This window comes from Xenopus tropicalis, chromosome 7, assembly GCF_000004195.4.
Source record: "Xenopus tropicalis strain Nigerian chromosome 7, UCB_Xtro_10.0, whole genome shotgun sequence".
NCBI lineage: Eukaryota > Metazoa > Chordata > Amphibia > Anura > Pipidae > Xenopus > Xenopus tropicalis.
In genome coordinates, this window is record NC_030683.2 from 91,668,652 (window position 1) to 91,683,649 (window position 14,998).

Here is a 14,998-nt window from a genome sequence, read left to right on the forward strand (position 1 = left end):
AAGTGCATAACTTTGCACTTATCAACATTGAACCTCATTTTCCAGTTTGCTGCCCAGTTATCTAATTTTGTCAAATCGCTCTGCAAAGCGGCAGCATCCTGCATGGAACTTATAGTTTTGCACAATTTTGTGGATGTCTGGACTGATGAAAGCTTTCAATATTTATACAAAGCTCAATATATTAACACAGATAAAAAAGATCAGTTCAACTTTCTGTCATGTAATGGAATGGTGTTGTATTTTGCCTCATTTCTGACAGCTGGAACTTTTGGTAGAGCTCTTAAAGGGAACTGTGCACCTTTTTTAACTTGTATTTATCGTAGGTTTAAACAGTGAACACATACACAGCAAAGGAGCAAACCTTCAGCACCTTTCCATTGCACATTACCTGCCATGGGGCAGGTGGAGCTTTTTGCAAAAATAAGTTCATTATTTAGACTAGAGAAGCCCAGACATGGGAAGCATAAGTATGGACTAACATTGTCAGTACCAAGGTATATTAATAAATGTGTTTTGCTTCCTTTCAAATTGTTTGTGTAGGATTTTATGCTTGAATGATTTTATTTAATAATTATTTGGAAAATACCCCATTAATAATTTTAGCACCAGGCCTACGAGGTTCTTAAACCACTGGGTCCAAAACAAAGGAAAATTTCTTCCCCCTGTATTTGTTGGGAGTCGAAAAGATTTATTTCACTTAACACTTATATCACATGTGTCAGGCACAAGGCCCAACTGGCTGTTTTTTGTGGGCCCCAGTGACTGTGCCTAAAGCTGGTCATACACGCACCGATAATATCGTACGAAACCTCGTTTCGTACGATATTCAGTGCGTGTATGGTAAGTCGGCGAGTCAACCGATATCGCAGGAGGCTGCTGATCTGCCAGGTTAAAAGATTTTGATTGGGCGCCATAGAAGGCGCTTGGTCAAAATCTGCCTTCTGGGCTGAATCGGCAGAAGGAGGTAGAAATCCTATTGTTTCTACCTCCTTATCTGCTGTTTCAGCCCTGAAGGTTAGTGGCCGATTGTACGATCGATGGTCGCACGAAAGATTGTAAATCGCCACGTGTGTGGCCACCTTAACTGTGCAGCACCAATCGCCTAACTGCACTGTGACTGTGCCTGACTGTGCAGCACCAATTGCTTGACTGTGCCACTCCAGTCCCAGTGGCAATATGACTGTGCCTGACGGTGCAATTGCCTGACTGTGCTGCTCCAGTCCCAGTGGTGTTCTGAACGTTCACCCTTCAGGGCAGAACGTAAGCGGTCGCTCGGAGTCCCACTGGACTGGAGCGGCGCAGTCAGGTAAATGGTGCTGCACGGTCAGGCACAGTCACCAGGGGCCACATAAAACAGGCAAAAGCGTCCACTTACACAGCACTGTTACCTCATGCCGCAAGTTTGCACCTAGTGAGTCCTGTCCCACGGCTCACAGTTTGTAATTTAACTTCTTCTAATTTAACTTTTACTTACAGTTTGCTTTGTGATCGTTGTTATTTTCTGAACATGATTATTGCACAAGGATGGATTGTGATATGGTGTTTCAGTGTGAGTAAGGATTTATCCTTCTACTACTTGTGTTTTAAATTTCAGCCACCTTATGTGATTGGGTTTGACACCCCGGACTTATATGCATGACGCCAAAGAAATCTAGTTGGCTGGTGTACTTTGACAATGTTTATTGCTGGCTTTTGAGCATTTTACTGTCACTTCTCAAATCAAATGACTGCAGGGATACTGAAAGTGTAAGGCAACAACATAGCCAGAAGGCATGGCAGTCTGGCAGAAATATATTGCATTTTAAAAGTTAAACTTCTCAGTGTCTTGTTCTTTATTAACAGTGGCATTTTGTTTTTTCATATGTGCAATGTGGCACAAAACCAGAATGTAATAGATACAGATCTAAACAAAAATTACAAAGGTATTTAAAACACACACACACATATATATATATTACACAGGGAGGAGCACACTATACATGTCCAAATGCCCTTGGTGCAGGTCAAAAACAAAAATAAAATAGAAAGAGTGCCGCACACACAGGGACCTGATACAAAAGAAAATGTGTTTTTATTGAAAAAATTCCATTATTTTTAATAAAAACACTTTTTCTTTTGTATCAAGTCCCTGTGTGTGCAGCACCCTTTATATATATATATATTTTTTTTTTTGTGTGGTACATTGGTATAATAAATGGGGTAAGCTCCCCAGCTGAAATTTTGCTTGAGTGCAGTCTCTATTTCTGTTTTGTTCTATACATTGTTGGGGTGCTGCCATATGCCTAGGAGACTTTGCACCACAGAAAATTGCCTAAGGTGAGTGCAGCTGTTTGCTAGCATATAAAAGAGGCCTGTCATTCTATCTTAGAGTCGACTCTCTTAGACAGGATGGGCCTTCGCTATATGGAAGAGACCATGCGGAGCAAAGGGTGTAGATAGACTACAACTCACTGTAGCTGTGTACTGCAGGTGTAGTAAATATGGACGCCAGAAAGGTTCTTGCTGTTTAACTATGATATGTGACAGGCAGAGGTAGATGTTAATTGACAGTACACTCTGAGGAAGAAGAGAGGATGTACACCGTTTTATCCCACCTCTTAGTATAGTCTGGGCAGGGTAAATACACCTTTCAGCTTAATACCCCTGCGGAGGTATCCTGGTAAGATATCTTTTCCTTTAGGTTATTAACCTCTATTATATGAGTCCTCCGGGTGAGTAGGGATCAGCGTTTATTCTAACCTGTCACTATCACTACTCCGTGGCCCTACACTGAGGCAACATTGCCGGATAGGAGAAATACTCCCAGAACTAACTCTCATTTGTTGGGGCTATTAAACTGCCCTTGCTTACTAGTGCTCACTATGTCACTTTCCTAGAAAGTGCTATGACAGACCTGCTGTGCTTGCTAGACCTCATTCACAGGGGGCCCTGTCCCCGACTTCTCCAGAGGGTATGGTGTTCTCTGAGGTAAAATGGCTTCTGGGGCCTCCTTGCCAGACACTATATCAGTCTGCAAGGGGTGTGAACAACCAAACTAACCAATAGGGTATAAGTATAGTACAAACATAGGACTCTGCCTAGTAACAGTAGAATATGTGAAGAGGTAGGGGAGCTTAACCCTAAGGGTCCCTACACAACATTCCCTCTAATTTCACTTTTTGTGTGCAACAATGATAATTAGTATGAAACATAGTCTCCTATGATAGATTTGTGACTTGGAATAAGTAAAAAGAATGATGCTTTTCCAATAAAAATGCTTTGTGTGCAACACATTTTGTGGTGAGCGATGGCCTTAAAATATATGGTTTGTTAGGAAGCCAAGAAAGTATTGGGGGCTCATTTTGCAATTGGTGTTCTTGGGAAGCATGGCCTTAAGTAAGGGGAGCTTTCCACTGTTTTTGCAGTTGAATTTTTAATCCAGCTGCTTTACCTGCCACTAGGTTTAAATTAATTGTGGTGGCACATCCATGGTATACCAATGTTTTTGGCTGGCATTGTCTGTGCTCCTGTCTGTGTTGTGAAAATCTTTTCCTTCTTTACAGCTTCTTTTTCTTGTGCCATGGTTTTTCTCACCTGTTCAGCATGGTTCAACCTGCAACAAAACTGGTTTGCCTGGTTCCTTTGTTTAGGGAGCGTTTTCATTGCTTAGAAAACATAATAAACTATTACACACATACAGAAGCAGCACATTACTGATTGGTCTACAAGCTTTATGTAAATAACGGTAATGTACACTAAGACATTAAAAAAACTTTTGAAACACTTCCGGATTCTTAATTACAAACGAAACAAGAGATTATGTGAGAGCTGCAATGTATGCTGGGGAGTGTAGTTTTCAGGCAGCAATTGTGCTGTTGTGTGGGTCGATGTCTCCGCCTCTTGTCCCGGCAATTCAAATGTCTGTGACTAGAAAATCATTGCAGCATTGCACGCAAATGTTAATACGTAGCAAAATGTATGCATTACACGGTCACCAGAAATGTGCTACTAGGGATTTCTATTTGTATGTTAGTGTGTTTTATAAGAGTGGAATCCTTTGCTGTTTCAGCATATGCTAAACTGTATTGGGATTGTGTAACTATGGCAGTGCATAACTCGCAACAATCGCAACCAGACAGTTACACTTTCTATGAGAAGGTTGAGGGAAAACTACCATGGTTTGGGTTAAAGCCGCAGTGCAAGCTGGGTAGTGTAGTTTTTTGGCTTCGGCAGACGTGTGAGCTGTTTGTGTTGCCGGGGGCAACCGTTCTTCGCCTTCCATCACAAGCTCTTTATAGAACTCAGGATTTTAAAACTAGGACCTGGAAGACTGAACCAAAAGGTATTTAATTGCTACTGCAAAAATACATGATCTATATTTCAATAGCTCTTTTTTTATTTAAAACTTTGGGATTTTAAAGGTTCTTATGGTCTGAGGGAAATTTGAAAGAACAACACACTGCATATATAAAAGAGAAGACATAAAATGTGACATGGAGTTATTTAGTGAAGGCACCAGGTGATTGTGTTTTGTTGCAAAAACATTTATCAGTCTGTGTATTTTTTTTATACCTGTGCCCACAAATTAGTGTTGTACACACAGCTAAATATGTGTAAATACACATAAAGGCTCACTTACTGAAATAGTTATGCATGTAAAGTGCTAAATATTGGCACAGAGCAGGTTTCTTTTTTACTTGCAATGTGGCATTTTATCTAGCACAATTGTTGTCATTACAAGAATTGTGTGACCTTTTCTACATTATAGTTTTAGCAAAAAATAGCTTCTAATGCAATACAATTTCTTTTACCACTGTGGTGTAATAGTATACAGTTATAGGATCTGTTAGCTGAAGTGCCTGGGACTTGGGGTCTTCCCCAAGGTTTTTTCCCTTTATAATGAGCACCGAAACTTCTAAAATAATTTTTATAAAATTTAGTAGTGCATCTAAAGCTAACACCCTGTTTCTGGATGCCAGGAGTTCCTAAACCAATGGCAGATGTTTATCAAGTATACAATGAATCATTAATTAGTTATTTAAACTCATGTAGCAGAACTGATGGAGTTAAAAGTTTAGGTAAAGTGGTCATAGCAATATACAATTGCAGAGCACTGATACTCCCCTCAATATAGCCTATTGGCAGAATCCCACATCACCCCTGTGACACCATTCAGTGAACATGGAACACCTCTAGTGAAACTTCCAAGAAAATCCTTTAAACCTGAATCTCTTTCAACTATGATCTCTAATCACTAACAGGCAGTATCATCTCCAATCTATCGATTCTAAATTTTAGCTCAGGCTGCTCTAGCTCAAACTGTCTTCCCTACTACTAGAGCAGTGGTTCTCAACCTTCCTAATGCCGCAACCCTTTAATACAGTTCCTCATGTTGTGGTGACACCCAACCATAAAATGATTCCTAAGACCATCGTAAATATGTGTTTTGCGATGGTCTTAGGCGACCCCTGTGAAAGGGTTGTTTTACCCACAGGTTGAGAACCACTGTACTAGAGTGTACTATAACAAGAGCTCAACTACCACTAGCTATTCACTGGGTCCCCAACCTCACTAACGGCTGACCTCTCTTAGGGCTCTTTTTCACTGGGGCCTTGGTCACAGACTCCCCAGTTGGGTCTGCTCCTCCTTAAGTTGCTAGTTTAATGAAGAAATGGAAATAGATAGATAAATAGATTTCAAATTATTGAAGCATCTGCTACACATCCCATGCCACAGCCTTTTTCCATTGAAAAAACTGGTTTGCACAGCATTAGTGCATTAGCAGTAATATTTACTCCATGTATTAATAAACTGTTCAGGGGTCCTTACCCCTGGTCATTTTGGCTAACCTCCCTAATAATATCAAAAGTCATCCTAACCCTTTCTGACTTTTACTGCTGGCCTCCCACCTTGTATTATACACTTTGCATGCCAGAAATGAAAAGAATGATGCTGTGAGATGGTTTTGGAGCATCAGCACAAGTTGAGTGAGTATTTGTGTTGTATGGTATTAATGCAAACTCATCTGTTTTTTAAATTATGTCCCTTAGATAAGAAACTATGGAAGAGTTTACTGTTTCTGACAACCTCCTTGAACAAACAGACATGCTGTTAACGCAAAAAGATGAAGATCTTGATGATTACTTCTTGGATGGAAATGAACAGATGATGGGTAAATAATAAATGGATGTACTTGTATGAATGTGCTAGAAAACACACAAGCTGCGCTTGGCTTTGTCTGCAGTTAGGACTTTTCCTTTTTAACTATTTTGTGTCCTTCTTTGAAAATTTGTGGTATTTTTCTCACCCTTGCTCGGCATCATCTATTGTTTATGTTTATTGAGGCACATTGGAGCATTAGGATATTAAAGGAACAGTAACACCAAAAAATGAAAGAGCTTTAAAGTAATAAAAATATAATGCACTGTTGCCCTGCACTGGTAAAACTGGTGTGTTTGCTACAGTAACACTACTATAATTTATATAATAAAATGCTGTGTAGCCATGGGGGCAGCCATTCAAGCTGAAAAAAGGAGAAAAGGCACAGGATACATAGCAGATAACAGATAAGCTCTGTAGAATACAATAGTGTTTTATCTGTTAACTGCTATGTGCCTGTGCCTTTTCTCCTTTGAATGGCTGCCTCCATGGCTACACAGCAGCTTATTTATATAAATTATAGTAGACTTTCTGAAGTAAACACACAACTTTTACCAGTGCAGGGCAGCAGCACATTATATTTTAGTTACTTTTATACACTTTCATTTTTTGGTGTTACTGTTCCTTTAAAAAGACACAAAAAATCTTCTGCTTGGAAGTGTTACACCTCATTTTATTCCAACTTGTTTACTGTTGAGGTGGAGCCTAGGGCCTTTTTTAAGCTTTTGCTGATTTCATTATTATTCATCTCCCATTCCAGCCAGCACAATTACCAGCTACTGGACAGGTGTAGGCAGGCAGGTGTACCCTCTTCACAGTTTTCTCAGACCTTGCCTGGCCTGCTTTGTTTCAGTCATGTCCCTGGTCCATTGTAACTTTTTTCAGGTAGGGCCCTTTGCTTATTTGTCTGTGCTGTTTTGCATTGATTATATTTTCTCTACATGTATTTGATAACAGACGCAACCTAAAACTTTCTGTGCCATGTACCTATGTGATGCATCTATTTGCAAGCACATTTTGCTGGCAGCTTAAAGCATCCTACTGGGACTATAATTTGGTTAAAAGTGTGCATTTCTGAAGCATATTCATGTTTTATTTTGCAACATATAAAAATGGTATAATCTTAAACTGTAATGTTACTGTTCTGTCAAATCCTTATGTTTTTTTCTTTTATGCCTTTATTTTATATTAGAAAATGAACATAATGCTGAGTATACAATTGCTAGAAGCGAATCTGAAGAGCTTTTTCACGAAATAAGTGACAGCTATGAATCAGAATCTAGCTGGTAAGTGCAAAGGCGGAGAAATACACATATTACTCAGTGTTCATAGGACGAATGGTGTATGATTACTGTTATTTTTTATAGTTTTTATAGAGAAAATAGATAGCAGAGGGAAACAGAAGTTTCAAAACACATATGATTACATTTAGATAATATAATTTTCTTACCCCTTTCTTATCTTAAGAGGGACAGACTGTCATTTAAATTATAAAACAAGAAAAAAAGCTAGTTTTGTTTTTACTGCTCATTTGCAGGATGCTTCTCCTAAGAGGTATTAGAATCAGATGCTCTTAATGGAAAAATATGCTGTGTATACAAATACTGTTTCTCCTACTGTACTGTAAATCATTCTTTACCAGTTTATTTTGCTTATGAACAGGAGGTGCCATATTGCTTTTCTGTGTGCAATCACATATGATAAATAGTAATTCAATACTTTGTTGGCCTGGTCTGCTCCAAAAACAAATACATTTTTTGGCGCTGTATTCGTGGACCCAAGCAGCTATGATTGGAGTAGTACTACTTCACACAGAACTTCCTTTGCTTCTAATCAGCAGTGCTGAGTATCAGTTATCTTAGTCTAAATTCTTTAGACCATGGGCTACTTATTCATTTTGATTCTTCTTATGCTGGGCATAATTATATTTATGTTAATGAATGTGTGAAAATCTAATTTTTTATTTTAGTGAAAATGAGGTGTATCCTACAGACGAAGAGAGATTTTTGAAAAAGACCGGTTATATAGATAAAGTGCAGACCTTCCGTCTACGCAACAGACTAAACCAGCTGGACAATCTTTACAGGGAAAAGGAATCAATGATTCAGAAAATCAGGTTTGTAATTTTTTTTCTATATTTCATTCCCCAAATTCAGGAAACTAGAATCACTTTACAATAAATTATTAGGAGTCACTAGAAAGTAATCAGCTATTAGTTGTCATCAGTAAGCATCAGCTGGACTACGGAAAGCAAAATTCTCATTGGTTGCTATGGGTTACTGTTCTAAACGTGTACCCTTTACGAATTATTTAATAGTATATTTTCTCCCAAATGTACACCCTAAAACTGTAAAATATATGGGGTGTGGCACCAGGGTGCTGTAAGTGAGGATGGGAAAAAGGTAGTGCATGGCATGAATGTGATAAACTGGTGCAAATACATTGGGGGATTAATATTTCTAATGATGAGCTGGGACAGGTGTTCTTTCATTTACTGGGATTTGCAAATGCAACTATGTGCAGCTGGATTAAGGAAAGGCATATTGGATGGGAGCATGTGCCAGCTGCAACTAAAATTTTCATTACCAAGAAGTCTCTTAAATCTACTTGAAACTGTACTGTTGTTACTGTAAAACCCAGCAGCCCTGTCATATTAATATGAAAATCCTACAAACCATAGTTCTATATTTTGGCAGACCTTTAAAGCAACCCTAAGGGGCACATTTACTAAACTCTAATTATTATTTTTAAAATTCAGCTAAACTCACTTACATGAATGTCTGACATTTGCCAAAAAATCCAAACTGAAAAAGTCAGAGCGGAAAAAAAGTTGGCAATGCTGCAACCTTTCCGAATTGTCGCCCCCGTTGTCGCAAAACATCTATCATTGACTTCTACATGATCTCGGCAACTTTTATCTGGCGAATTGTTGGATTCGGATTTTTAGCCCTATTTTTTTTTCCACCCACTTTTAGCGCTAAAAATCAGAATTGGAAAAAAAAATCAGAAGGTTAAAAATTACCCCCTCAGCTTTTGCAGTATGCCAAATTTACTGACCACAATGCAATATTGTTCCCAGAATTCTAAAATTATTGCACTCAGTTAGACCAGTGCAAATTTTAGCTCTTGGTACAGGAGGTAGAAAGATTTGTGCTGGTATAATACATTTTGTATATTTGGGCATGTATTCCTTACAATTTAAGGGGTGGGGCATGTTTGAAATGTTTACATTTACAATATTGCTATTGTTCTAGCACCATCATGCCCTGCAGCATTTTACAGAGTAAATGGATACAAATACAAAACATAACAGTTTAGGAGACAATATGTAGAGGGCCCTGCATGCAAGATCTTACAAAAGTAGCTTTGTACTGCTCAAGGCAGCTGAGCATGCAAACTGAGGCACCTTTTGTCTCTTTCAAGAAAGCACGCACTTCTAGCAGATTGGTCCATGGTGCTCCTATACTGTAGATGGATACAATAAAGGGAATTTTTTCCTCCCAGTTTGCACTTAGTGTTATTAAATAAACCCTTTTGTCTCTCTTTTTACTTGCGGAAACTTTGATGGTGGGAATATGTCATTGTTTTCAGATGTCAATTATGATTTATCAGTGCTTGTAAGAAAAATCTGTTTTAAAGGAGACATATTAGATAAATGGTAAAAACGCAAATTTTGTAGGCAATTATGAATAATATCTGGTGCTGGTTTCCCTTTGTGCTAAAAATTAATCCTCTCTGTAAAAATGGCCCCTTTATTGGAGCTCCCTATAGATCGTATCACTTCTCCGTCCAGTGTGAAATGAAGAGTGGGGGTGTCCTAACGGTCCCTGCCAGAAGCACAGTAGGAGGGGGATAGCCAATCACAGCCCTGCACTCACACAAACACAGACAGGCTTCAGTTCCCTATCAGGTCAGCCTAGCTGCTGATTGGTTCCTATCCTACCGTGCAGTGTACGGAGGGCCGCCGGTACCCCAGCTCATCCAGAGAATTCAGCTAGCAGGAAGTGACACAGATGGGCGGGGCTAGTGAGGGTTTGAGGGAATTTCTCAATAAATCAGTCACACAACTTTTTTAGCACAATCCTTCTAATTCACTGGTACATTCTTAATATTTATAGGATATGTCTCCTTTAACAATTACTAAACAGGCAGAAAGAAGGTACCGTATTTGATTCTGCAAACCATTTATTATTTTGAATGTTTTATTAGAAAATATCTGTTAAAATTTGGCTTCCGGTCATTTGGAAAAAGGCGATATGACGATGCAGGGGAAGTATAGCAGGATAGGGCAATTATTGGGGCAGGGTAGAATAGATTTTTTACTTAAAAATTTTTAGTGTTATTTTTCCTTTAACATTATAGCTATGAACTATAATATTATACCCTGATAACTATTGGAAACATATTTACGTCTATCTTCTGCCTTTGCTTTAGGGAAGAACTGACTGCATGTAGAGAAAGGATTCAGACTCTGAAACAAGAAAAAAATAATGCAGAGAGAGAAACCGTGGTAGAGCAAGAGACTAACAACATGTAAGTAGTACAGGCTTCTCAAAGTAATTGATCCCACCTGCATTGCAAAAAGTTCTGTAGAGCAGCCTTTTTCTTGCAGTTACACAAACCTAATACCAAAAAAGAAATAGTCCTGTGGAACTGTCTTCTATTGTATATCTTCAGTGAATAATTACATTTTCAATGTTTGCCTATCATCCAGCAGTAAAAGATAATTACAGAATCTGGTGTTTACTCTAGGGATGTAAAATCTCCTTATGGGCCTTCATGGTTACATCACATTCACACACCTGCAATAGCAGAAATCCCATTTCTAGTTTAACAGATTAGGCTGAAAAATATGTAGGCACCCATAGGGTTAATATGCCTAGTCCTTCCACAGTGGTGCCTAACTGGTCTGCTATATTATCTGTACCATCTGCCTTGCTATAAATCCTCATGGTCTGTGAGTATATTCGCTGAACCCTGCCTCTTTACGTTTTTTGCATCAATAAACCTGTTATTTAGTTCATCAGCAAAGGCTCCTGGCTTCCACCTGTTTAATTCTTGCACTTTACACATACACACGGCAGTGGGAGGTGTATTTATACAACACCCTCCCTATAGCACCTTCTATATTGCGAAGGCCCATCCTGTACCCCATGTTCTATCCTAGCTGGACATATTGACTAATACAGCAAATAGGGGTTACAAATATAAAGGTAAGGAATGTTAAACATTAAACTGATGCATCAGACTAGTGTGGGGCGGTATACCGCCATATACCGAATACCGTTTTTTTTAAAAAAAAACTGATATTCATTTTTTAAATACCGGCATACCGGTGAAGATTGGGTTGCGCCCCGTGCATACGTGACGTCAATACGCACGGGGCGCAACCCGAAGCGGCAACAGAAGCGGCTCGGGCCTCAATCCTTTCTGTCGCTTTGAACATTTGGACTAGTGGAGGGGCTGTATGCTCCCTCTACTGGCGCCTCACTGGGACAAACCTCCCAAAATTGCACATTCTAAGTACAGAACTGCATGAAGCAGTGCTTCATATACCGATTTAGAACCCCTGAGGAATTGTACCAACATGAGCCTTTCCATATTTTCAACTTTGTTCCCTGTGGATTAAATACTAATTGTCTCAATAGCAATATTTAGGGGCCCTGGCCACCAATGTTAATTGGGAAAAAAAATACCGTCAAATACCGTGACACCGATCTAATTTTGAAAAATACTGTGATATAAATTTTTGGTCATACCGCCCAGCACTACATCAGACCTTGTGTATGTTATATGTATTGGCTCCACTACACTATTTTATCCACTTACTTGGATGTGCTGTGATCTTGATTTACCTATTGGTCATTAAATTCACCGTAGGGTGGACTCCTGTTTTGTCAGTATTGTCAGTTTACAATACTTTAGTTTCAACTTATGGTGCTGAATAACAAACAACTGCAATTCGTTATGATTTGGTTCTGTATAGTTCTACTATGCTCTAGAGTACTGGATGTTAACTTTTTTTTAACATTTGAGAGCAACAGCTCAAGCATTCACTCACTTGTCCCTCACAGCAGTACCAGAATGCTTTATGACTAAGTACAACACTTTTTCTTATAATGCTTAATAAAAAAAAGCCTCCTTTATATAACATTCAGCAGCAGGGAGAGGGGATCACTGAGGACAGCTCACATACATCACACATGATTTACCTCTATCAGCAGGTTTATGTTCAATAGGCAAAACAATTAAACAGCACCACTATTCTGTGAGGCTAAACAACTTTAGAGAATTTAATTTTCAGTTATTCACAGGTGGCACACCCTAACTAAGTTGTTATAACGCCTTCTTGTAAAAGTATTATAAACACAATAAAAAAGCTTTGGGTGTGACAACAAGGGAGACCTAGGCCTTGTAGTCTTAAATGCAAAAGTTCTGTTATTTTCTAGTAAAAGTATGATTTTCATGTAATTTAAAGGGAGAGAAGTAGTATGATGTGGATAGTAATCTCCACAATATTATTGCTGTTCCATAGATATAAATATTTACCAATGTACTGCAATGGGCATGCTTCACGGCTTCAATAACAGCATTAGAGTCCAATTCATTTGGGGCCAAAGTCAATTGCAGCTATTGATGAAAAATGCTAAGGGCACCCTGAAATTATATCCAGGTCCAGGCTTACTGTAATTCTAGGGTTTTCTTGCATTATTGAGTGCACTTTCACTTAATTCATCATCTAAAGGACTGCAAGATGAAAAGGAGCATCTGTGAATGCACGTACATTTCTGAATAATATTAATACACACTCAGTGTATGTCTTATTTTTACTTTCTCAGTTGTGTATGTGAACGAGCCCTATTAACTGAGCCGTTGTTGTGGATAGAAATATACATACCGTGGATAAACCCAGGCCGAGAAGCAGACCCTGCTGGCATCAGCCTTTCCCTGTGCCTGCACCTGGAGCCATTGCATTGGCCAGGGTGCAGGGAAACGGAGCAGATTTTGGTGCTAAAATCCGAGAGTATGCATTTCAGAACCAATATCTGCTCCGTTTGCCAACACCCAGGCTGTCGCAATGGCTCCGGGTGCAGGCACAGGGAAAGGCTTGTGTCAGCAAAGGGGCTGTGTTTATCCACAGTCCTAAAAATGTTAGGGTAGATTTTGATATGTGATGTGATAGATGTGATATAATAGATATAAAGATGTACTTTTGTTCTTTACAGTGCTTTGACAATTAAAAATTTTGTTATATAGCAACATTCTAATGATTTACTTTCTGAACATTTCTCTTTTTCTCCTTATTTAATGTTACAGTGCTGCTGTGTCCCGCCTACAAGCTGTGCATAAACGTCTCTGCACAGAGTTAGACAATGAAGAAGCCGTGGCATCTACATTAGCCACTATGCTGAAAGAGAACGAGTGAGTGATTTACAGTGACAGCTTTTGGAAGGAAATTCAAGTTATAAAAATTAATAGCCGTTGAGTCTTTATAAAACAGCCAGGCAGTAGTCTTAAGTCATGACCTAGATTTGGAGAGTACATGATCGTGGAGGCATGACTGATGGGAATAAGGACTTGATGGGAAAGTTCTTAAAGGAGCAGTTCAGTGTTAAAATTAAACTGGGTAAATAGGATAACTGTCCAAATATAAAAATTGTTTTTAATATAGTTAGTTAGCCAAAATCTATAAAAGCTGGAGTGAATGGATGTCTAACATAATAGCCAGAACTCAGCTTCCCCTTTTGTATCTCTCTAACCTGTTAATCAGCCAGTGACTTGAAGTGGGGCCACATAAGACATAACTGTTCAATTAATCCATTGATGAACTGCACATCCTACTTTTTATTTTAAAGGTTTGACCTATGGCAAATTGAAGTGGAGCATGGGAAATTTGATAGCCTTCGCGAGAGACTGGTAAAAGATGAAGAACAACTGGAAAGGCAGGAAAAAGAAAGAGCAAGCCAGCGAGCTCAGGACGAGAAAACCTTACTGACCCTTGCAGAGCGCAAGAAACAGAAGGAGCAACTGTGAGTTGAGGCTCTTTTGGTAGAGAAAGTGGTGTTTGGCTGCTCTTGGTTTAAAGGAGAAGGAAAGGCTAATTCACTTGGGTGTGCCAAATACTTAGGCACCCCCAAGTGACTTTAATCGCTTACCTTGCACCCCGGGCTAGTGCCCCTGTTCGGAGAAAACCACACCAGCCTGGGGTACCGGCAGTGAGTGCTTCCTTCTTCTGTGTTCGCTTTTCCGGCAAAATCCCTGGGCCGGCGCATGTGCAGTAGAATGAAAAGCTGACTTTTTTGTTAGAGTTCGGCTTTTCACTCTACTACGCATGCGCAAGTGCAAACACGGAAGAGGAGACGCTGTATGCAGCTACCCCGGCTGGTGCTGTTTTCTCCGAACAGGGGCATCAGTCACTTGGGGGGGCCTAACATTTTGGCACCCCAAAGTGACTTAGCTTTTCCTTCTCCTTTAAATTAGTAAGCAAGCCAGAGCTATTTTAGTAGATTGTTCTTACTTACATTACTAACTCTGAGATTGCGTTATGTTTCTTATTTGCAAACACAGTGTAGCTCTTCGGTATGCAGTTAGTCAATAGGACAAACAAACCAGAGTCATTCTCATAACTGTTACCTGTTCTGGTAGGAAATCTCTAGCTAATCCCAAAAAGTTATTTATCAGTACTCTCTAGCCACAAATTTTTACCAGAAAAGTAGCAGCAACAAAATCAAACCATGTACTTCCCCATGTTGATAATGGGAATCTCTACTAGGAGCGCACATGACTTTTAGGAGGTAACAAACACAAATATCCAGGTGTGGTATTAGCCTCACTATGGCTGTCTAAGAAGCAGACTTGT

The 14,998-nt window shown here is 39.3% G+C and overlaps 1 protein-coding gene across 3 annotated transcripts in view; it reads left to right on the forward strand.

Annotated features, from left to right (window-relative positions):
- Window positions 1-2,383: 2,383 nt before the first annotated feature.
- The window catches only part of cfap74 (cilia and flagella associated protein 74), a 58,592-nt gene continuing 45,977 nt past the window's right edge, over window positions 2,384-14,998 (forward strand). The window contains exons 1-7 of one of the 3 annotated variants that reach the window (XM_031904865.1): window positions 2,384-2,469; window positions 6,030-6,151; window positions 7,331-7,424; window positions 8,108-8,254; window positions 10,573-10,671; window positions 13,456-13,560; window positions 13,995-14,168. In XM_031904865.1, the coding sequence (XP_031760725.1) occupies window positions 6,040-6,151; window positions 7,331-7,424; window positions 8,108-8,254; window positions 10,573-10,671; window positions 13,456-13,560; window positions 13,995-14,168 (731 nt within the window). In that variant the 5' untranslated portion in view covers window positions 2,384-2,469; window positions 6,030-6,039. 3 annotated transcript variants of the gene reach the window in all.